At 53.7% G+C, this 23108-nt stretch overlaps 2 protein-coding genes across 7 annotated transcripts in view; one reads left to right on the top strand and one right to left on the bottom strand.

Moving 5' to 3' along the window:
- Positions 1 to 10971, bottom strand: part of EVC2 (EvC ciliary complex subunit 2) — a 90789-nt gene extending 79818 nt beyond the window's left edge. For 2 of the 3 annotated variants that reach the window (XM_066280779.1, XM_066280776.1), the window contains exons 1-5: positions 10691 to 10971; positions 6352 to 6420; positions 4311 to 4497; positions 1482 to 1591; positions 895 to 948 (exon numbers count right to left, since the gene is read on the bottom strand). In XM_066280779.1, coding sequence (XP_066136876.1) covers positions 895 to 948; positions 1482 to 1591; positions 4311 to 4497; positions 6352 to 6420; positions 10691 to 10900 — 630 coding nt within the window. In that variant the 5' untranslated portion in view covers positions 10901 to 10971. Of the gene's footprint in view, positions 1 to 894; positions 949 to 1481; positions 1592 to 4310; positions 4498 to 6351; positions 6421 to 7721; positions 7833 to 10690 lie in introns of those variants that run through there. The other variant, XM_066280777.1, reaches the window with a different exon arrangement.
- Positions 10972 to 13744: 2773 nt separating this feature from the next.
- The window catches only part of EVC (EvC ciliary complex subunit 1), a 72192-nt gene continuing 62828 nt past the window's right edge, over positions 13745 to 23108 (top strand). For 3 of the 4 annotated variants that reach the window (XM_066278759.1, XM_066278760.1, XM_066278761.1), the window contains exons 1-2: positions 13746 to 14144; positions 16704 to 16829. In XM_066278759.1, the coding sequence (XP_066134856.1) occupies positions 13971 to 14144; positions 16704 to 16829 (300 nt within the window). In that variant the 5' untranslated portion in view covers positions 13746 to 13970. Of the gene's footprint in view, positions 14145 to 16703; positions 16830 to 23108 lie in introns of all 4 variants that reach the window. The other variant, XM_066278762.1, reaches the window with a different exon arrangement.

The following is a 23108-nucleotide window of genomic DNA, read 5'->3' on the forward strand; positions in this document are numbered from 1 at the left end:
CAGCAGAGGGCGCCCGTGTGTCCAGCCCCTGTGAGAACCCGAGACGTACCAGCAGAGGGCGCCCGTGTGTCCAGCCCCTGTGAGAACCCGGGACGTGCCAGCAGAGGGCGCCCGTGTGTCCAGCCCGGGTGAGAACCCTGGCACTGGGTCTCCAACAGGCTCCCCGGTGGCCAGCACTTCCTGCGCGCTGATTCAGCGGGGGAGGAGTTAATCGTGTCCCGGGTCCTCCAGCTCTGCCCGCCCGCCTGCCTCTCCCCTTTGCCCGCTCTGCCCTGCGTCTTTTCCTGTTTCCACCTCAACCACGGTGTGACCGCACGCGCCGTCCAGCGAGTCCCAGTGAGCCATCGACCTGGCGGGTGGTCGTGGGAACCCTGACACACTCGCCATGTGACCTTGGGGGTGTTTCATAAGTGGACTCTCCCAAGACTGCGAAGAGGACACGGCTCGCTCACGTCATTGCTACATGCTGTGTGGCTGCGTGCGGGGGTGACACAGGGACTCCGTAACCGAGGAAACGTGGGAGCTGTGAGCACTGGGACTGGGGAGCGGCCCGGAGGGGGGGGTGCTCACGGGGGCAGCAGGGGGGACTCTGCCCCCGGGCTGCGGAGCTCTGGGGAGGTCCCAGAAGACAAAACACGGCCACGGCTGGCCTGGCAGCAAACCCTGAGGGGCGGGTAGGAGGGAGGCTGAACAGAGCCCAGACGGAGGGCTCATCTGGGGAACTAGCCACACAGACTCAGCCCACCCCGGGGACCCCAGACGGCCCGGAGCCCCCCGCCTGGTGTGGGCCGGCGGCACGTCCCTCCCTGGCTCTGAGAACGAGGACCCCACCCCACAGGCACCCAGAGACACATGGGGAGTCAGGGAGGGGGCAGGGTGGGTCCCCTCTCTCACCTCGACCTTCTCCTCCACGGCGATGGTGAAAGTGGCTTGTAGCTGTGTTCTGTTCTAGAAAAGAATAAACCTCTCGGTCAACAGGTTTGGGCATCTGATACCCGAGGTCACATTCAGTGTACTTGCCACCCGCTGTGCCTGGAGCTAGAAGGGGCTGTGACTTTGGGGGGGATTTTAAAGTCCCTTCAGGGGAAATGTCAGGACTGCGAATAAATGTCCTTCTGCCCCAGAGGCGGGTGTGACACCCTAACAGCAGCCTCCCTAACTGAGAAGAGCTCCAGCATGCCCTCCTGGTGGGCTGCTGGCTGCTCGGGTCGGGCCAGGCTGGAGAGGAGAGCCGACCGCCCAGGTCATCACTGGGTCACCCTGTCTGCGCGCCTCTCTCCCTCCGCCCCTCCTCCAGTCTTCTGACACCCAGGTCTAAGCAGACAGCAGCTTAAAGGGCACTGAAGAGCTGGTCTGCAGCCCAGGAAGGAAGGGAAGGAGACCGGGGTGGGGACAGACTGTACCCTGGGTGTCAATGTTTCTAAACAGCCTTGCTGGGCACTGAGTGACCAGACAGACCGCAGCATCACGGCAGTACGCACCGGCGACGCGCTCTGGAAGGTGAGCTGGGCGGGCAGCGTCCGGATCTCCCCGCGCCCAAAGTCTCCGGCCTCCAGCGAGGCGGTGTAGCTGACCGAGAAGGAGTCTCCAACTGCTCAGAGAGAAGGCACAGGGGAGTCAGGACGGGGGCTCTGCCGCCCCCCAGCCAGCCAGCCATCAAAGGAAGGAGGTGGGGCCCTGGCCAGTTGGCTCAGTGGTAGAGCGTCAGCCTGGCGTGCAGGAGTCCCGGGTTCGATTCCCGGTCAGGGCACACAGGAGAAGCACCCATCTGCTTCTCCACCCCTCCCCCTCTCCTTCCTCTCTGTCTCTCTCTTCCCCTCCCGCAGCCAAGGCTCCATTGGAGCAAAGTTGGCCCGGGTGCTGAGGATGGCTCTATGGCCTCTGCCTCAGGTGCTAGAATGGCTCTGGTTGCAACAGAGCAACGGCCCAGATGGGCAGAGCATCACCCCCTGGTGGGCATGCTGGGTGGATCCCGATCAGGCACATGCGGGAGTCTGTCTGACTGCCTCCCTGTTTCCAGCTTCAGAAAATACAAAAAAAAAAAAAAAGGGAAGGAGGAGGCCCCCCAGGCCCCCTGGGCAGTGGGACCTTTGGGACTCCTTCTTGTTAGTGGGCACAACACGCCCACTCTTGGCGCCCTCGGTTTTCCCTCGGGAGGGACTGTAGGCAGGTGTCAGGAGCCCCGTTCTGCTCCTGCGTTGCCATACCTGGCAGCCCCACCCCCTGGGCAGCACTGCCCGGGACTCGGGAGGGTCTGTCCCCGGAGCGGATGTGTTGACTCCCAGCAATCCCATCCACATAACGAAGGAAAGGAGCCTCTACAGGACATCCGGTCCCTGGTGACAGGGGACACTAACTGCCGCTCAGACACCTCCAGGCAGCGGGGCCATGCGCACAGCAAGCGGCAGCAGACCGGAGCCTGGAGGGAGAATGAAGGTCACCAGGGGCTGCTATCGGGTCCCCAACCTCACGGCCCCTAGTTGGCGCTGGCGCTGGACTGCTTAATTACAAAAAGTGACCGTTCAGTGAAGAAGGGAACGCTTCCCTGAGAGACGGCTCCTGGCCCAGAGCCGCCCCTGGGGAGAGGTCAGCACGGAGCATGCCTGCCCTTGGCAGGACGCGGCTCTGACACTGGTTTAAGGGAGTCTTGTTTTATTTAAGAAGTCTGGCCTGGCCAGGTGGTGGCGCAGTGGATGGAGCATCAGACTTGGAGGAGGAGGACTCAGGTTCGAAATCCCGAGGTCGCCAGCTTTAGTGTAGGCTCATATGGTTGGAGCAAGGCTCACCAGCTTGAGCCCAAGGTCGCTGGCCTAAGTGAGGGGTCACTGGGTCTGCTAGGACTCCCCGGTCAAGGCACATATGAGAAAGCAATCAATGGACAACTTAGATGCCACAACGAAGAATTGCTGCTTCTCGTCTCTGTCTCTTCCTGTCTGTCCCTATCTGTCCTTCTCTCTGTCTCTCTCTGTCACACACACACACACACACACACACACACACACACAAAAAAGTCTGGACTTTGGACTTTTAAAAATGTACACAGGCTAAAATCTTGGTCTCAGATTTTAATTTCTCTTGCACTTGAATATATCAATATTCGATTTTCAATTTGCAGGAGATTCATTCCTGGTATTTTCATGTCTCCCTGAGAGTTTGCAAAAGGGGACGTGCTGGCCAGTCACTGACGGGGAACCTTCTGCAACTCGGCTCAGGGCTGTCCTTTAATCATACTGCAGACCCATGGTTTACCTGGTTGAATAGCACGGCTGGATGTAATTTGAGTGGGTATTAGGACCAGGGAGAATTTCCAGCCTTGGATAGAGTCTATTTCAATAATGTAATACTCTGAATCATTTCCAAAGCCTTTACAGGGCAGGAAAATAGAACTCCTCTACTCACCAGCATTCGTAGAAGGACACACACAGGGGGGCAGTCGACAGTTGGTGTAGGGGGGCAGGGCTTGTCCAGAGTCCTGACCCATGGCTGACGCCCTTCCCCAGGGGACCAGCACCACCCTCCAGATTAATCACAAGCCCAGTGGGTTTGGCGAGCAAACCGCCAGAGACACACACCCTCAGGGGAAACACACCCTCACCGCCCCTGGTGTTCCATCCATGGGAGTGGGCAGCCTACCCAGAACAGGACTGGCCTCTCCCTGCCCTTTCTCACGGGTCGTCGTCTCAGCTGACTGGTAATCTGGGGCGTGCACTGCCAGTCAGCCCGTCTTACTCGTGAGAGTGGGTTCCAGCAGTGAGCGTGGGAGGCTCGGCTCCTGCAGGCCGGGGGGCGCCGGCCTCCAGGCTGGAGGGTGACCGCCAGTCCATCCGCGGCCATCTGATCTCCCCTACGCTTGTCCTCCAACGCTGCCTTCATGTGTGACAGGGGCTACAGATCAGCCTAACGCTCTCCGATGTCTCCACTTCCCAGCCCGCTTCTCTACCCAGCACAGCTCAGAACAAGCTCAGCATTTTACCGAGTGAGGGCAATTTGGGTCATGTGGGTGACGGACACACTGGGGTTTACTACACACTCTTTGTTTTTGTTTGAAATTTTTCATAATAAAAAAAATGAATATATTTCATTAAAAAAAACACCCAAAAACCCTTTTCCCAAATCCCACCTCTCTGTAATTTAAGTAACAAACCCAGCTTGTTGGGTGCAGATACTGAGAGGTGGTCCCCTCCTCTGAGGCCCACACTGTGACTCCGCTGTGATCATGTCACGTGTTGAAGAGCGTGCCGGCGGCCAGTCACGTGCTCTGTGTGTCTGCCCTTCCCCCTCCCTCACGTAGCACACACTCCTGCCATCACCTTGCAGAAACTTCCTCCGGAAAGCCTGGAATCCTGCCGAGGTCTTGTTTCCGATCGACTCCCTGATGGTCAGGCCGGTGACGTTGTCGAGCAAAAGCAGGTCCGAGAGGTTGGCCGCCACCGGCGTCTGGGTGTTGTTCACCAGCAGGTGCACCCGAGCCGTCTGTGACACGCTCGACCCGGACACCTGGGACGGGGGAGGAGACGAGGGCAGATGCAAGGACAAGTCCAGCTCCCTAACAGGACGCTCCAGCTCGACGTGTGCGCGTTACGTCTTCAAGCAGAGAAGGCACATGCATGCACGCCTGCGGGTACACATATGTGTTGGGTACACACGCATGCACACACTTGTACTTGCACGCACGTGGCAAAAAATGTTGCTAGGAGGCTCACAGGCGCTCTGAGACGTCACCGGGGGCTGATTTCCAAGGCCCCGGGAGAGTTTTGACACTAGTCAAGCTGTTGCTTGGTGGCAGTTTCAGAGTAACTGGGACCCTGAAATGCGGGGAAGTCATTCCTACAGAGAAACTCAGAAGAAAAAGCATCCAGGCACAGAACCAATATCAGGCTGGGAAGCTCAGGACACCCGGTGTCACCAAGAAAAGTAAACAATGGTTCTTTCTTACTCCCTTATTCTGAAGATTTGGCCCCAAAGCCCTGCCTGGGGCCCCCAACTGCCAGCTGGTCTGCGGGGTCGTCCTGAGCTGGTCTCCTGCCCGCAGGGCCACCACCCCCCCCAGGCCCCGCCCAGGCGTGTCTCACTGGCACGGCTACTGGAAGCCGCCCAGTGGCACCCCACCGGCCTCTGGCCACCTTGTCCTGCTCCCCTCTCTTAACTTATCTGCCAGCATCCCTACCCCCCTGCCCCCAGCGTGCCCCTAGATAAGTGACTGGAGTATAAGTGACAAAAGCAGGTGGCAGGGCTGTGTTAGTGCACCGCCACCTCTGTAGAGGGGGAAGAGGAGGCATGTGTACGGGTCCACACAGGTGCACACACACAGACACACGCTCATAGTTGCATGCACACGGCAGCAAACATCTCCAGAAGGACACGGGAGACTAGAGCACTCGCTGTGTCCAGAAAGGGGAACAACCCCCCCCCCCCCAAGGGCCCAGGAGAAGAAGACGGCGTGCAGTAAACGGCCAACTCAGCAGGCTCGGCAGCCCAAACCCCGCACAGGAGGCCAGAGCAAGACTGGCCCTGGCCCCGCCCCGGGGAGACGGACCTCCAAAGTCCTTGGAACACCCTGCCTGGTAAGAACGTCTTCATACACCTGCGGCCTTGGGTGACACCAGGTAGCTCAGGCTGACATGTTTCCCGGTGGGGAGGTCTTGGGCCAGGCTGGACCATAGTGACCTCTGGAGGGGCTGGAGACTCGGTAACTGAGGTACCCTGTGCTCAGTTGCATGGGTACCCTGTGCTTATGTGACCCACCCCCGCCACAATAAAAATCCCGGACAGCAAAGCTCAGGTGAGCGAGCGTCCCTGGTCGACGTCACACATCACTGCTGGAAATTTAAATGCTGTCTGTATGAGTCCACCAGGGGAGGACAGCGGTCAGCTGTCTCTCCAGGACTCTGTCCCTTACATGTTTTCCCTTTGCCGACTTCGATCTGTATGCTTTCGCTGTGATAAACTATGACTGTGAGCACAACAGCTTTGCTGAGGTCTGCGGGTCCTTCTAGCACATGGCTGAACCTGAGAGGCCCCACCACGAGGACAAGGTGAAAAGCCATCGCATGGCAGTAAGGACCTGAAAGATATTAAATAACCTTTGAGATGCCAAGCACCACGGCAATGTTAAACCTACTCAGGGATCACAGCGGACTTCCGCTAACAATAACTCAATCGCTACCAAAAACCTTAGTCCTGGTGAAATCGTACATAACTCCTGTGTAGGTCACCTCATCACTCATGTGTCCAGACATGGGTGCATACCCTGTGCCCTGGTGATTCTTAAATGCATCCTCTCGCCAATACAGGACTGGGGCAGAATCCAATCACTGCACCCCCCTGCATGAGCCACCTACGGACACTTACCACTGCGCATTTCTGAAAAACCACTCCGCTCTCCAAAGTTCCTTGGATGTCTCCTGAAGTGTCTCCGTGCTACAATAAAATACAGAAAATTAGTTAGAAAGCAAAAAGTATTTCATGCTACACATATTTAATAAAAGAACAAGGTGAACTTCTAAGGAGGATAAAGAAAATACTTTGGCTAGTCTAGTAACTGCCTTAAGTAAATCTCAATGGTTTTTCTAAAAAGAGTATGAAAGGGTTCTCTGGTCAGTGGCTTGGATAGAGCATCCGCCTGACATATGGACATCCTAGGTTCGATTCCCGGTCGGGGCACACAAGAGAATTGACCCAACTGCTTCTCCTCTGTTCTCTCTCCCCCTTCTTTCCCTCCCACAGCCAGTGGCTCAATTGGGGCAAATGTCAGTCCTGGATGCTGAGGATAGCTTGGTTGGTCTGGGCACGTCAGCCTCAGGTGCTAAAAATAGCTTAGTGATTCAAGCATTGGCCCAAGACAATGGTTGCTGGGTGGATCCCAGTCAGAGTGTATGCAGGAGTCTGTCTCACTATCTCCCCTCCTCTCACTTGGAAAAAAAAAAAAAGAGTATTAAAGGACTGGCACTTAAAACCTATGAGGAAATAAAAATTTGGCTATGGGCAATGGGGCTCTTTCCTGGTCTGGGGTCACATAAATGACACCCATTGTCACAGGGATGCAACAACGCAGAGCTGACATTCCAGGGGAAAGCAAGTGTGCAGAGCCAGGGGCAAGCCCTTTAATGGCTGGTCACACATCAGTGCCAGCTAAGGGGGGGGCACCAGTTACACACACCAGGGACTGAGTGAACACAGGTCACAGCACCCTGGGGCAGCCTCCTGTGGGCTGGATGCATGATCAACATCGAGAGGCCACCAGGTTTGGCCTCCTACAGCCCTGCAGTGGCTCCCCTGGAAAAATACCAGTAGAAAGCCAGGGTCCACTAACCCGATGCCCACCCCCACGGACCCTCCTCAGCACAATGCATTCATCCCGCCCATGCCACAAGCCCCCCCTGACCCCAGGGCCTGGCCCCCATGGTATGGCTATATCCCTTACTTCCTGTACTCACAGCCCAGGCAGCTCTCAGCGACATTAGCAATCATGACGACGGCTACTATTTCCTCCAAGTGCCAGGTGCACGACCATCACTTTACATGCCCGCATTGTATTTCTCCCGTTTTACAGAGGAGGAAACTGAGGCTCAGGGAGGTGAGCTCACTTGCCCAAGGCTGCCCAGGCAGGAAGCTCGGACTCTATTCTGCCCTGGGTGACTCCCTATCCTATGATTCTTCCACAACACACAGTCCCTCTCCAGAGCATGACCCTCCCATCGCACAGGTGAACAAGGACGCACCGAGGAGCGATGTCTGGAGGACGCGCTGGCAACGTGCAGCGGCGTTAGCCTGCCCAGGCCTCTGTCCACCACCCTGCCCTCGTGGCTCTTTGACATGCCAGGGCCCCAGTGGTCTCTGAGAGCCCTCAAGCAGGGACCTTGCTGGCTATTCCTCTGATCCTCCTATAGCATCCTGCAAGCAACCGCCATAAGAAATACAGCTTGTAGAACAGATTATGCAGGAGGGGCGACTGAGCACGGAGCTGCTGCCGTGAGAGGCTTCTGCACATCAGCTAAGGGCATCGCTCGTCTTCCGCTGGCTCAGGCCCAGGTCTTGGGTTTCATCCTATCTCACCTCTCTCTCCACCCACACCCACTCCCAGAAAACCCCCTGACTCTGCTCTACCTGCAAACTATTTCCACAATCCCATCGCCTCCCAGCCACCCCTGACCACCGCCTGTCTCCATCATCCACCTGGCCTCCCCTGACCACCGCCTGTCTCCATCATCCACCCGGCCTCCCCTGACCACCGCCTGTCTCCATCATCCACCCGGCCTCCCCTGACCACCGCCTGTCTCCATCATCCACCCGGCCTCCCCTGACCACCGCCTGTCTCCATCATCCACCCGGCCTCCCCTGACCACCGCCTGTCTCCATCATCCACCCCAGCCACCCCTGACCACCGCCTGTCTCCCTCATCCACCCGGCCTCCCACCTGCCCTCTCCCTTGGTTTTCCAGCTCCCACCGCCTGTCTCCATCATCCACCCGGCCTCCCACCTGCCCTCTCCCTCGGTCTTCCAGCTCCCACAGCTGTCCTCTGTCCTCACACCTGCCGCGGAGATGCTTTAGTAAGATGGCTCTGGGCATGTCATGTTTCTGCTCCCCTGGCTTCCAGCCGACTCATGTAAGATCCTGAGTCCTGAGCACGGCCACGGGGCCTTTCCCGAGTGGACCCCTCCTCACCCTCTGGCCTCACCCCTCCCACTCCTCACCGCTTCCCTCCACCCCCTGCTCCAGCCACACTGGCCTGCTTGCTGGTCCTGGACCACATCAAGCACAAGCCGCCAGGGCCTTTGTCCCACTGTCATCTTAGTTTGGGAAACTCTTCTCCCAGTGCCCCTGGCCTGAGTCGTTCCTGACAGGGCTCTGCTCAACTGTCACCCCCTCAAAGTGCCTTCTCTAACCACCCTGTCTAGAGGGAGCTCCCTGCCATCTCTCTCAGTCCCCTCTGCCCACTGTATGTCTCTCTATAGCCTGACACCATTACTGAGTGTCCTCCTCCTGTCCCGATAATGCAGGTTTCTTAAGAGCAGAGACTGTCCTGTTCTCTCGTATCCCAAGCACCCAGAACCCAGCCTGGCACCTGGAAGGCCCTCCATAAACACTGGTAACAAACGGCCCACTCAGGAGTCTCTTGTCCACACCACCCTTCACTGCTTCTCTCCTTCCAACAAACTTCCAGCAGAACTTTCCGTGATGATGGGAATGTTCCATGGTCTGGGCTGTCCCATACAATAGCTACTAGCACATGGGGCCAGAGAGCACTTGAAAGGTTTACGTTTAAATGGCCACATGTAACTATGGCCACTGTATTGGGCAGAGCAGTTTTAGACCATCTGGGAACTGTCTAATAGTTCACCTTTAGCAGGAAGAGATGGGTGATAAGTTAACAGCGAGAATTTTTGTCCAGGTTTTCAGAGCACTTTCTTGTAGATCCGAGCAACAAACTTCTACCGAAGATTCCAGCACTAGCTTCCCAGAGGAAGGAGCACGTGCAAAGCTGGTAAGGTCAGGGGAGTGGACTCTGACCTCGGGGCCAGGACCAGGGCACAGGACTCCCTGCAAAGCCGGGCCACACACTTCCCACCTTGGGCGGCAGGAGCAAGTAAAGGGACCTTGCACAAACGTTCTGTCGTGGTACTTTCTAAAAGCTCAGTAAGTTGACACAGTATCATTAGTTTTGCCTTCTCTAGTAAAAACCCCAGAGCCAACAGTAGAAAGTGAAGGGGAGAGCTTTCAAGAGACCTAAAAGTCTGCAGCATGTGAAGCAGGTGCCCTGGGGACTGCAGGTGGAGAACTCCACTGGACCAGGGGAGCTGGGCCCTGGGGGAGGGCTGGGGGACCCCAGGTGGTGAGAGCCAGACCACGGGCATTGCTGGGAACAGAAGCCTGGGTTTGCCACTGGCCTGGGGGTTTAAGGGGGTGTAAGCAGCAGAGGGAAGTGGTCAGATGAATACCTTGGACAGATCTCCTATAGATCTCAGGAAACCGATGGGAGAGAGCACAAATTAGGGGGCAAAGGCAGACCCAGAGGAAACAGTCACCAGAGGACAGAAGAGAAGAGGTGGGGACTGAACCTAAGTGCCGGCGGGGATAGGAGGAAGGTCAGATATCCGAGCTGATCAGGGGGAGAAGGCAGTAGGATTGGTGACCAGTTGGAGAGAAGCGAGCGCTGAAATCTAGGGTGACAGCCAGGGCTCTGGGCCTTCCCCAGTTTGGGACCACAAAGGGAAGGGCAGGTGAAGCGAAAAGTGGCTAAACTCATCAACCTGGAGAGTGCAGTCCGGTAAACTCCAGCCAGTAATCCCAAGTGTCCTTTTCAACCGCTCCTCTCCGGTGGGGCGCTCCCATCCGTACGACGCTCTGCGTCCGCGAACTCTCCCAACCCTCAGATCGACCCCTTGGGGCAGACGCTGCAGCAGTTACAGCGCGGGACACGGAGGCACAAGAAGCGAAGCGACCTGCCCTGCCCCAGAGCTCTCGGGCTGCAGAATGGGATTCCACCCCGCCGCTGGCTGTCCGCAGCCACCTCGCAGCTGTCCCCACCCTTCCTGGGAGTTATCGGCCGTAAGCAGGACCCACTCGGGAACACGGCGCTGCGCCCTCCCTTTCTGATAAGTTCCCCCACTCCACGGAGCGTCCCGCCGCGGGTGGAGACGGAGCTCAGCCGCCCGAGTCAGATCCGAGACCGGGGCGGGGCCTGCTTACCTGCGCGGTCCGCCCGGGCCCCGCCTCGGGGGCTGCGTGGGCTGCGGGGGCCTCCGGGGCCGCCTGCGCGCCGAGGGGCCGCCGCGCCGGGCTCGGGCCCGCGGGGAGCCAGCTCCGGCCCCGGGGCCCAGCGGGCAGCGCCAGGGTGGCGGCCAGGAGGCCCCCAGCCAGCACCCACGTGGCGTGCCCCGCGGCGGCCGCCGACCCCATCGCCCGCAGCCGGCCAGCGGCTCCGAAGTGGCGGGCGCCGCGGAGTTGCGGCCGCTTCCGGGCCCAGGCCCGCCCCGCCGCCGAGCATGCCCAGTGCGCGCCGCCGCGGAAAGTTTTTCTGGAAGACGCCGGCATCTGGGGCTTGGCGGGTCGGGAGGCGAACCAGGCCGAGGGCGGGAGTGGGAGGGAGCGAGCCGGTCTGGCAAGGCCGGCGCCTGGCCCGCGAGCTCGGCACTGCGCACAACTGATCCGGAGACTCTCCCGCGCCCAAAGATTTCAGGGGCTTCAAGCGCCCCTCTACTGCTGCCTACCTTGCTCTCTGAGCCTTAGCTGAGACCCACCTCCTCCAGAAAGCTTTCCCTGACACCCACCGGGCTGAAACCGGAGCCTGCCCCGGGCCCAGCAGCTCCCCAATAGAAGTATTTGGAGAGGCAAGGCCATGTGTCCTGGAGAGCCCAGAGGGGACAGGGCAGCCCAGAGAGGGGCGGGGGGGGGGGGGGATGGCAGCTCAGGACAGAGAGAGGGAAAGGTGACTCGTTTCTGGTTGGTTTAGTTCGGTCCAGTTGGGCACCCACTGCCTGAGCCCTTGCTGTGACTTAGACCTGGACCTAACCCTGCCTGCTCCCCACACACACACTCCCCAGGGCCAGGTGTGCAGGCCAGCCCCTGGAGGATGACTCTGGGAACCAGAGAGAGGGGACTTGGTGTCTGGAGCCAGAAGGCAGCAGCTGAGCAAACTCCTGAACTCTCCATGGGGATGGGGCTGTGCCTTGCTGTGGAGGGGAGACTGGGAGGTAGAGACAGCAGAAGGCCTGGTGCACCACTTCTCTGCTTCCTCCTGCTCCCTGGGCCCTCCGTCACAGTTTCCGCCTGTTCTCTGGGGAGAGGGCTCTCTCCCAGCCTTCCTGCAGGGCAGCCAGCCACAGCTGCAGCCTCAGGCCAGGAAGCCGGGCCACTGCCAGCCCGTTCTTCCCCCTCCAAGGACAGGCCTTCTCCTTCTCCGACTTGACATGGACAAGGTGATGGGGTTTGGGAAAGCAAGAATTTATTAGCTACTAAGCTTCCTACAGAGTACCTGGCAGTGTGCCAGGAGTGAGACAGGCCAAAGGCTAAATGCTAGCATATCGCTGGACAATCAATTCTACTTGACAATGAATAATTTAAAAGATGATTTTAATATTTAAATAACTTTAAAGCAAATGCAAAGAACATTATGTTTCTTTTAAAAAAAATAAAAACTTAACCAAAGAAATAGCCAGCATAAAGCAAGAACTCCTAGTTATTGTCCCCACAGACATTCCCAGGAGCCTCTGACAGACTTCCATGGAAACATTTAAGAGGCGCCGCATAGCATAGTGTGAGCCCTGAAGCCAGACAGACACAGGCATTAATGTAGCTCTTCTATTTCCTCATGGCAACAGCTGAGCGGACCACTTTTCCTCTCTAGCTGTCAGTTTCTTCATCTATAAAAACTAAATCTGGATAACAGTTTCCATCTTGCCCACCTGGAAGGATTGACAAGGAAATGATGGGGGGGGGGGGAGAAACTTAAAGGTGCACGTCCAGGTTAAGAACACAAAAGCCATTCTCTGTTGAAGTGGATCCCCGTGGTCCCCATGTCCCCGGCCGTCACAGGGAATTAAGCTCCAAACTGTAACAGTCTGTGTGTACGCGTGTGCACACTGGCACGTTCACGGCTGTCCCCCCAGCACCCAGGACAAGAGCTGGCTCAGTAAAGGTTTGCTTGAAGAAAGAACAGAGGCTGAGCTCCTCTGGTTGTCTCTGTCCCGGCAGAGCTGGGAGATCCCCCATGCCTGAGCTTTGTCTGGTTCCTTGCTGACCTGGTGCTCGTTGGATCAACAGGTTTTCTGTCAATGCTGAGGGAATGAATGACCACACAGTGTCTCATTTCTATGGGGGGCTGGGAGTGACAATCTTCCGCACACTGTCTTAGAGGAAAGCATTGACCATCCACAAAAGAAGAGGCGTTAAGACAGGATTCTTAAGAACAAATTCAGCCTGACCGGTGGTGGCGCACTGGATAGAGCATCAGCCTGGGACACCGAGTTCCCAGGTCCAGAACCCCAAGGTCGCCACTGGCTGGAGCAGAGGCTCACCAGCTTGAGCGTGGGATCATCGACATGGTCCCAGTGTCACTGGCTTGAGCCCAAAGGTTCTGACTTGAAGCCCAAGGGCTGGCTTGAGCGAGGTGTCACTGGCTCAGCTGGAGGCCCCTGGGTCAGGGCACATAGGAGAAGCAATCAATGAACAACTAAAGTGCCACAATGAGTTGATGCTTCTCATCTCTCTCCTCTCAAAAGAAAAGAGAGAGAGAGAGAGAGAAAGAAAGAAAGAAAGAAAGAAAGAAAGGAAGAAAGAGAGAGAAAGAAAGAAAGAAAGAAAGAAAGAAAGAAAGAGAAAGAAAGAAAGAGAAAGAAAGAAAGAAAACAAGTTCAGAAGCAGAGGGGACTATGCGGCCCAAGCATAGCCAACAGGCAGAGGTCAGAGACAAGGCTGGAGGCCGACTTGCACTGCGTCACTTAGCTCTGACTCTGAGCTTCCCCCTCTGAAAGTGGGGCGGATAATAGTACCCATCTCGGAGGGCTGATGAGGCTGAGATAGACTAAAGCTTGGTATAGCGTAAGCGCTTAATAAACTTCTAGGAGCAACACCACCCTTCCTTGCTGGGGACCCCTTTCTCCGCTGTTAAGTCCAGAGGCCCGGAGTAAAACCAAGAATCCTCCAAAGTTTTCCTCGGTGAAAACCGCGCCTCCCGCCGGGCATGCTCAGTGCAAAGGCCGGGCTGGGGCGGGGGTGGCTCAAAGTTTTGGGCGGAAGATTCAGGCTCCTCCCTCCGGCTCAGGCAGTGCAGGGACCCGGGAGAGGCGACGAAGGCAGGAGACGCCAGAAAGGCGGCGGAGCGCGCCGCACCCCTGGCCCGCCCGGGCTCCGAGCGCCGGGCTCCGAGCGCCGCGTCGCCGACCTGGAGGGGCCGTTGCGCCGCGCGGCGGGCCGGGGCGGTGCGCGGCGGCGGGCGGGATGCGGCCGGGCCGCGGCCTGAGCGCCCCCGATGGCCCGCGGCGGGGAGGCCTGCAGCCGCGACGCGCGGCTGCTGCTGGGCCGGGACGCGGTGCGGCCGGCGCCCGCCCTGCTGGCCCCCACCGTGCTGCTGGGCGCCGCGCTCGGACTCGGCCTCGGCCTCTGGCTCGGCCGCCGCGCCGCCCGCGCACGGCTGCGACACCAGGTGGGTCCGCCGAGCGGGCAGCCAGGGTGTGGGGCGCGCGGGGCGCGGTCTTCTTTGGCCCTCGGGTCGGGCTGTGACTCCGGGCTCTGAATCCACTGGAGCGTGATCCCGGGCTTCGCGCGCCGCCGGTCGTGCCCCGCGCTCGCCTTATCCAGGAGGAGGCTGGACATAGTGATTTCTGAGGGAAGCTGCTAAGTGACGGAAGGGCACTGTCCTGGGGTCCCCCAGAAGTGCCTGCCCCATCCTCAGCCGTGTGATGTAGACAGCCGCTAAAGCTCTCCCGGCCTGGGTCTCTCCTCTGTAGCACAAGCGGTTTGGACTGGAAGCCCAGCTGAGCATGGTGGACAGCAGGGCTGGGGATCCCCACCCCTGGATGTCCAGTCTGCCTCCCGGCTCTGTGCACGGCCTCATTAGCCTCTCTTGAGTCCCTGCCGCTGCATTAGGATGCATTCACGCCTTCCCTCCTTCATTCATCCCTACAGTACACGTTTGCTGAGAACTTTCTACCGCCAGTTCCGGCCAGTGGTCTTAGATGCCACCTCTGTGAGCAGGATAGACCCTACTGCTGCCACTGGAGGGTCACAACCTCCAGGAGACAGATTACCAGGAAACACGATTATAACACAGCCTCATGAGTTCTGTAATGGGGAAATAATACTGGCACTCACTGAGTGTTGACTGTTCCTTGTTGCCTTCACAGTGTTCTGTTTATACCATCCTGCTGTTGTTACTTTGTGAATGTAGTACTTTATCTCTGAGAGTTTTGTAATTATGTTAAGTTTTATTTTCCCCAGGCTGTGTCTGTTTCCTGCCTGCTTCCCCTTCTGTTTGTTTTGTGTTTGCCTTTCTTATTAGCCTCTGTAATCAAGTGGCTAGTGACTCTTGGCCTCCTGGTCATTTTTAACTGGGAAGCAAAAACAGTGATGCACCTCTATGGGGTCAATGAGCTTTTTCTCCTGGAGTCTTTACTGTAAGATGATCTGACTGGGGCCGTCCTGGTAGAACCCTTGTACTGGGCAGCTATGACTGCTAAACAAACAATCCCTAAATCTCTGACTTCATCATCTGCCCCTTTCCAGTCTACCCAGATTGCTCTAGCCACACGGGTTTCCCTGGACATGCTGAGTGTGCTTCTGCCTCAGGGCCTTTGCACGGGCTGTGCCCTCTCCCTAGAAAGCCGCCCATAAGATATCTGATTGGCTTGCTGTCTCACTTCCTTCAAGTTTTTCCTCAAATGCCATCTTGTCCAAGAAGATGTCCCCTCCCATTGTTCTCCATTCCCCATCCATTCCTCTTCTCTGTAGCACTTGCCATCTCTGACATAGTATGTATTTATTTCTTGGTTTACATCTCTCTTCTGTCACTAGACTGTAAGCTCCATGGAGGTGGGGATTTGTTTATTTTGTCCGTTACTCTGTTCCCATTAACTAAAATAAGGCTTACCACTGAGTAGATGCTCCATAAGAGTTGGTGAGGAACTCATTGACAAATGGGTGACATTTCTCCAGTTCAAAGATTATATCCATAAGCAGCCAGCGGTCAAAGAGGGGCTTGGCAAGTGTTTCAGGCATTTAAAATACAGTTGATAATTACGTTCACTGCAAACGCAGAATTAGCAAACACTGAATCATGGCCCCTGGGGGAAATACTCTAGTCACAACATTTTTCATTAACCGATCGATACGTACGTAGCCTTGTTTTATGTGTGTTTCTGTTCGAAGACACGTTATTTAATATGTATTGTTGATTTATTGACATTGAACTTATGGCCAACAGCACTGGAAGTTGTGCCTGAGCGAAGCTTACCACTTCTCACATGCATTTTCTCCGTGAGGCGCAGTCACAGCCCTTCCTGTGTTCAGGGCATTTTAAATGACAAAAGCACAAGAGAAGTGCAAGAAAAGAATGTCACTGAATAGAACACAGAAAGGATGCTTGCTACAGTACAGGCTGAGACAAGAGGCAGTCCATTCTCAGTTGGAAGTTCCAGTCGGGTGACTCGCACTTCTCACCGCTCTGCACATGCCCAGGAATGACCATAAAAGTGCCTCAGGTGTTGATGTTGGAGGTTACAAAGAAAATTTAGCAAGTGGGCAAATTTTCAAATGCAGAATCCACAAAGCGTGACCACTTGTCATTCACAATAAAGCCATTCTGTAATTTAAGGTAATCTAACATATTTTCTGAAAAGTCATCCAATGACATCGGAAATAACAGGAAAATTAATACGTATTCACGTGCCGTTTCCCGAGTTACGCTGTTACCAGCAAGGAGCCCGCAGGCCACGGTCGGGGACCGCTGACCTGGAAGAACAGTGGAATGAGCTTTGGCCCAAGTATTGCCTCTGGGTTCTAAGAAGGCGCTCCGGGGGTTCCTCAGTGGGTGACACCTGAACAGTCTTGAAGGGTGTGTAGCCAACCCCAGGTGGGGATGAGAGGTGGGACAGTGCACACACAGGGCCAGTGCACACAGACTGCTGGGGTCGGGGACCCGATGGCTGCAATCCCGGGGCACTGGGCTGACTGACTTAATGTGTCTCCCCTTACCTTTGGATTTTAGGTAGACGACGCTCAAAGTCTGCTCAGGAACTTAGAATCTAATGTGCAGACGCCCTCAGAAACCGGCTCCCCGTCCAGGAGGAGGAAGAGAGGAGCACGGACTTCGAAGGATGTGGAGGCTCTGGACGTAAGCAGGGTGTCCGGGTTTATTTGCTGAGGTGCACATTGGATGTCCTATGTCCTGGGACAGATGCCATCCAGCTGAGCCTCTGACAGATCTTAGGTCCCAGTAGGCTTCTTTTTTGAGGCATAATTTACTTACAGTAAAATGCTCTGGCTTTAAGTTTACAGTGTGATGACTGACAGGTGTATACACCCTTGAAACTGATACCCCTACCAGGAATGGTCCATTACCCTGTAAAGTTCTCCGGTGACCCTGGGCCCCTTTCTGGTTTTTTTGTTTTTGTTTTTGTTTTGTATTTTTCTGAAGTAAGAAGCAGAGAGGCAGAGAGACAGACTCTGGCATGTGCCCGACCGGGATCCACCTGGCATGCCCACGAGGGGGCGATGCTCTGCCCATCTGGGGTGTTGCTCCATTGTGGCTGGAGCCATTCTAGCGCCTGAGGCAGAGGCCATGGAGCCAACCTCAGCACCTGGGCCCAACTTTGCTCCAATGGAGCCTCGGCTGCGGGAGGGGAAGAGAGAGACAGAGAAGAAGGAGAGGGAGAGGGGTGGAGAAGCAGATGGGCGCTTCCCCTGTGTGCCCTGGCTGGGAATCGAACCCGGGACTTCCACACACCAGGCCGACGCTCTACAGCTGAACCAGTCAGCCAGGGCCCTTTTCTGTTTTACCCCGTACCCCAAGCCCCTTCCAGAGGCAGCCACAGCTGTGACTTGCAGCACTGGGTTTGGTTTTGCTGTTCTAGACTGTTCCGTGTGCTTTCTCATGCCTGCGTTCCCTCGGTGTCTTGCTTCTGAGATTTATCCGTGTCGTTGCACTTGTCGGTAATTCGTCCTCTAATTGCTTGGTCCTTCATGGGGATGTGCCACAGCGTGGGGTGTGCAGTGCTCAGCTGATCTGAGTAAGGCTTCTGCGAATGTTTGCATATGTTTGTTTATTTGTTTTCATTTTGTTCCACTTCTTTTATGTAAATACTGGGCAAATATCTAGGAGTAGGAGTCCTGGGCCTCTGATGGAGATGTTAAAAAATGGGTTCTTCCTGTACCTCTTTCCTGGCCCCCCACTCCGTCTAGCCCAAGGACCTGCCCAAGGGACATTGCTTCCTGCCTTGGAATCCAGGATTCTGGAACCCAGTCTCAGCTCCACTACCCGTTTGCTGTGTGATGTTGGGCAAGAAACATAACCTCTCTGAACCTCAGGTTTCTCAGCTTTATGATGACAGCAATAAGCTGATTCCGCGGGGTCACCCGTGAGTTAACTCTGTGGTCATTCCTGCCACAGAATAAGTGCTCAAGCTACTTTGCAGGGAGCCAAGTCTTTCTATGTCCCCAGGAAGCTAGCTCATTTTTTCTACTCAGTAATGTTTACCCTGTTAACTGTTTAGCTACGCCCAGGCTATGCCCATTACCAAGCTAATAATTGCCAGGAGCTCAGTTAAAGATCTGCCCGCTCCAGTGACGCCTGCCCAGATGTCCCTGCCTTCTGCAGGCCGAGCTTGTCAGAGAATGTGCACGGGATTGGGTGACGGGTGAGTCGAGCTGTAACCCCTGCGTCTTCTAACACACAGAAGGCCAAGATGTGCGTGCGCCATGTCACTCCTCGCATGAGCTCGGGTTTTGATAAATAGCTCGCATCAGCCAAAAGCAAACGGAAAATTCCAGAAGGCTTTGGGGCGCACGACCCCCCCAGCCTCGGCCTTGGCTCGCTCCATCCAGGCCCTGCGTGTTGGAGAATGGAGTAGACTGCTTCCTTTGTGGGCGCATGCGTGCCTTTGCCGGGAAGAACCCCACTGTGCTGGCGCTGGAAGTGCTGCTCTTCTCCTACAATTGTGCTCTACTCTCCTCAGTAACTGCATCGCTTCAGCTGAAGAAGCTTTGCATGGAACCCTCACTCACTGCTGGTGGGAATGTAAACTGGTACAGGCCACCTGAAGTCAGCAGGAGATAGGAAATAGTCAGAACTAGAGCAGAACTAAATGAAACAGAGAAGAAAAAAGCTATAGAAAAAAATTAATACAAAGAGCTGGTTCTTTGAAAAGATCAATAAAATTGACAAACCCCTGGCTTGAGTCACTAAGGAAAAAAAGAGGAAGGACTCAAATAAACAAAATCTGAAATGAAGGAGGAGAAATTACCACAGACATCATAGATATACAAAGGATCACAGTAGAATACTATGAAAGATTAGATGCCACCAAATTCAGCGATCTCGAAGAAATGGATAAGTTTCTGGAACTATACAATCTTTTGAGACTGAGTCATGGAGAAGTGGAAAACCTCAACAGACTCATAAGCAGAGAGGAAATAGAAACAACAATCAAAAACCTCCCCAAACATAAAAGTCCAAGGCCAGATGGCTGCACTAGTGAATTCTACCAAACATTCAAAGGTGATTTGGTACCTATCCTTCTCAAAGTCTTCCCCCAAATAGAAGTAATACTGCTCATCACATTTTATGAAGTCAACATAACCCTGATACCAAAACCTGGCAAGGACAACACAAAAAAAAGAAAACTATGGACCAGTATCTCTAATGAATACAGATGCTAAAATCCTAAACAAAATGCTACCAAATGGAACACAGCAATTCATTAAAAAAATAATACATCACGATCAAGTGGGATTCATTCCAGGAGCACAAGGATGGTTCAACGTATGCGAATCTATCAATGTAATACAGCACATCAACAACACAGGACAAAAATCATATGATCTTATCAACAAATGCAGGAAAGGCAGTTGATATGATACATCAATAGAATGGGTAGAGAAGGAAAGTACCTCAACGTAATAAAGGCCATATATGACAAACCAGCAGCCAATATATTACTAAATGGTGAAAAACTGAAGGCTTTCCCTCTAAAATCCGGAACAAGACAAGGCTGCCCACTCCCTCTACTCTTACTCAACATAGAACTGGAAGTCCTAGCCAGAGCAGTTGGGCAAGAGAAAGAAATCAAAGGCATCCATATCAAGGAAAGCTATCACTTTTTGCAGATGACATGATCCTACAATATATAGAGAAAACCCCAAAGACACCACCAAAAAACTATTAGAAACAATAAACAAATAGAGTAAAGTCACAGGATAGAAAATCAGTATACAAAAGTCAAATGCTTTTGTATAAGCCAACAATGAAACTTCAGAAAATGAAGTTTCTTTTACATTTGTAACAAAAAAGAATAAAATACCTATGAATAAACTTAACAAAGAATGTGAAGGACCTATATACTGAAAACTGCAAAACATAATTAACAAAAAGGAAATTGAAAAAGACATAATGAAATAGAAAAATATCCCACATTCATGAATTGGAAGACTCAACGTAGTTAAAATGGCTATATTATCCAAAGCAAAATACAAATTTAATGCAATCCCTATTAAAATACCAATGTCATTTTTAAAAGAAATACAACAAAAAAAAATCACCAAATTTTTATGGAACCATAAAAGACCCCGAATAGTCAAAGCAATCCTGAGAATAAAGAATGAAGCCGAGATATCACATTCCTGACTTCAACTTATACCACAGGGCCACTATAATCAAAACAGCGTGGTGTTGGCAGAAAAACAGACAGACAGACCTATGGAACAATATTAAGAGCCCAGAAAGAAAACCACATACATATGAACAAATAATTGTTGACAAAGGAGCCAAAAACACACAATGAAGAAAAGAAAGCCTCTTCAATAGATGGTACTGGGGAAACTGGAAAGCTACATGCAAAAGAATGAAACTTGACTACACCTTGTCCCCCTGCACAAAAACTAATTCAAAATGGATCAAAGACCTAAATATAAGACCTGAAACAATAAATTATATAGAGAAAAATAGGTACTGAACTGTATGGACCTTGGTCATAGAGAGCACTCTATGAATTTGACCCCAAAGGCAAACGAAGTGAAGGCAAAGATAAACGAATGGGACTACATCAAACTGAAAAGTTTCTGCACAGCAAAAGAAACTGACAACAAAACAAATAGGCAGCCAAGCAAATGGGAGATGATATTTGCAAATAACAGCTTTGAAAAGGGGATAATAGCCAAAATATATAAAGACCTTACAAAGCTTAGCTGCAAACAATTCAATTAAAGAACAGGGAGAGGATCTGAATAGACACTTCTCCCAAGAAGACATACAAATGACCAACAGATATATGAAAAGATGCTCATCTTCACTAGCTATTAGAGAAATGCAAATCAAAACTACAATGTGATACCACCTCACACCTGTTAGACTGGCTGTTATTAACCAGAGAGGTAATAACAAGAGTTGGAGAGGCTGTGGAGAAAAAGGAACCCTCACTTACTGCTGGTGGGAATGTAAACTGGTACAGGCATTATGGAATACAGTATGGTGGTTCCTCAGAAAATTAAGACTAGAGCTACCGTCTGACCCAGCAATCCCTCTACTGGGTACCCATCCAGAAAACTCAAAAACATTGGTACACAAAGACACATGCACCCCCATGCCCATTGCAGCATTATTCACAGTGGCCAAGACATGGAAACAACCAAAGTGTCCCTTGATAGAGGGTTGGATAAAGAAGATGTGGTGCATGGCCCTGGCCGGTTGGCTCAGCGGTAGAGCGTCGGCCTGGCGTGCGGGGGACCCGGGTTCAATTCCCGGCCAGGGCACATAGGAGAAGCACCCATTTGCTTCTCCACCCCCCCTTCCTCTCTGTATCTCTCTTCCCCTCCCGCAGCCAAGGCTCCATTGGAGCAAAGATGGCCCGGGCGCTGGGGATGGCTCCTTGGCCTCTGCCCCAGGCGCTAGAGTGGCTCTGGTTGCAGCAGAGCAACGCCCCCTGGTGGGTGTGCCGGGTGGATCCCGGTCGGGCGCATGCGGGAGTCTGTCTGACTGTCTCTCCCCATTTCCAGCTTCAGAAAAATACAAAAAAAAAAGAAAAGGAAAAAAAAAAAAAGGAAAGGAAAAAAAAAAAAAAGAAGATGTGGTGCATATATACAATGAAATATTACTCAGCCATAAAAAATAGTGACATATTGCCATTTACAACAACATGTATGGTCCTTGAGAACATTATACTGAGTGAAATAAGTAAATCAGACAAAACTAAGAACTATATGATTTCGCACATTGGTGGGATATAAAACTGAGACTCATGGACACAGATAAGAGTGAAGTGGTCACCAGGAGGAGGGGGTTGTGAGAGAGGGTTGGGGGGAAGGAGTAAAGAGATAAATACCTGGTGACGGAAATGATTTGACTTGGGTAACGGGAACACAACACAATCCGCAGTTCAAGTGCTGTAGAAATGTTTACCTGAATCCTATGGACTCTACTGCTTAATGTCACCACATTAAATTGAATTTTCTAAATTAAAAAAAAATTTTTTTTTTTAAAAAGAAAGATCATTTGATTGCCAAGTGGAGGATGAAATGGAAGGTGTCTCCCTTTAAGCCTTAGTTGGCCGCTCTAGAACCAGGGAGTCTGGGTTCACTTCCTAGGTCTGGCATTTATTAGCTGTGTGACCTTGGGCACATGGCTCGATCTCTCTGTGTCCCATCTGCCTTATGTGAGAAGTGGAGACAGTGCCTCTGTGGCTGGACCCTTTGAAGCTTCAGGAGGTGACACATGTTGGTGGTCTTTCCCATTCTTGTCATCCAAGTCCACTTTTGTGAGTCATAAGGGGTGGATAGCAGTGACAAGAGTTGTGGCCCTTGCCCCTCCCTGCCTGCTCAGTAGGGCAGCATGGGAAACGCTCTCTGGAGACAGATAGGGCCCAGGTTGCTGGCTCAGTCAGGTGTATTTCACCCTTCACGTTATGAGGAAGTGGAACGTCTGTATCTTTCGCTCATTGCTTGGAGATCTTTCTTCGAGATTTAGCTGAAAAGTGCTGAGCTAGGAGCAGACGTGGTTTCCACTGCCAGGCTCTTGGGAACGTTGGGTACAGATTGCTCGGGGTCTGGGCTCCAGGCTCCTGACTTGCCTGCCTGCTCACCTCCGTCCACTTGCTGGTTGTTTCCAAAGCATTCATTCAGGGGGACGACCCTGACGGAGGACAGATACGGAGAGATGTGGGGATGGAGAGCAGGCTGGGATTGAGTGTGTCCAGCTGCGGTCAGGAAGGCTTCCCGGGGGAGGCGGTACCTGAGCAGGGCCTCATGGGCTCCTCACCACTCCTCACAGCTGCCATGGTTTTGCTTCTGTCCTGTCCCAGCCATTCTGCTGGTGCTTCCCTAGGTGGTCCTGGGGACAGACGCACAACCGGGGAAGACCAAGGCTCAGAGAAATGCAAGGACGTGGCCCACCACTGCTTTGTTA

Source organism: Saccopteryx bilineata, chromosome 5 (genome assembly GCF_036850765.1).
Source record: "Saccopteryx bilineata isolate mSacBil1 chromosome 5, mSacBil1_pri_phased_curated, whole genome shotgun sequence".
Lineage (NCBI taxonomy): Eukaryota > Metazoa > Chordata > Mammalia > Chiroptera > Emballonuridae > Saccopteryx > Saccopteryx bilineata.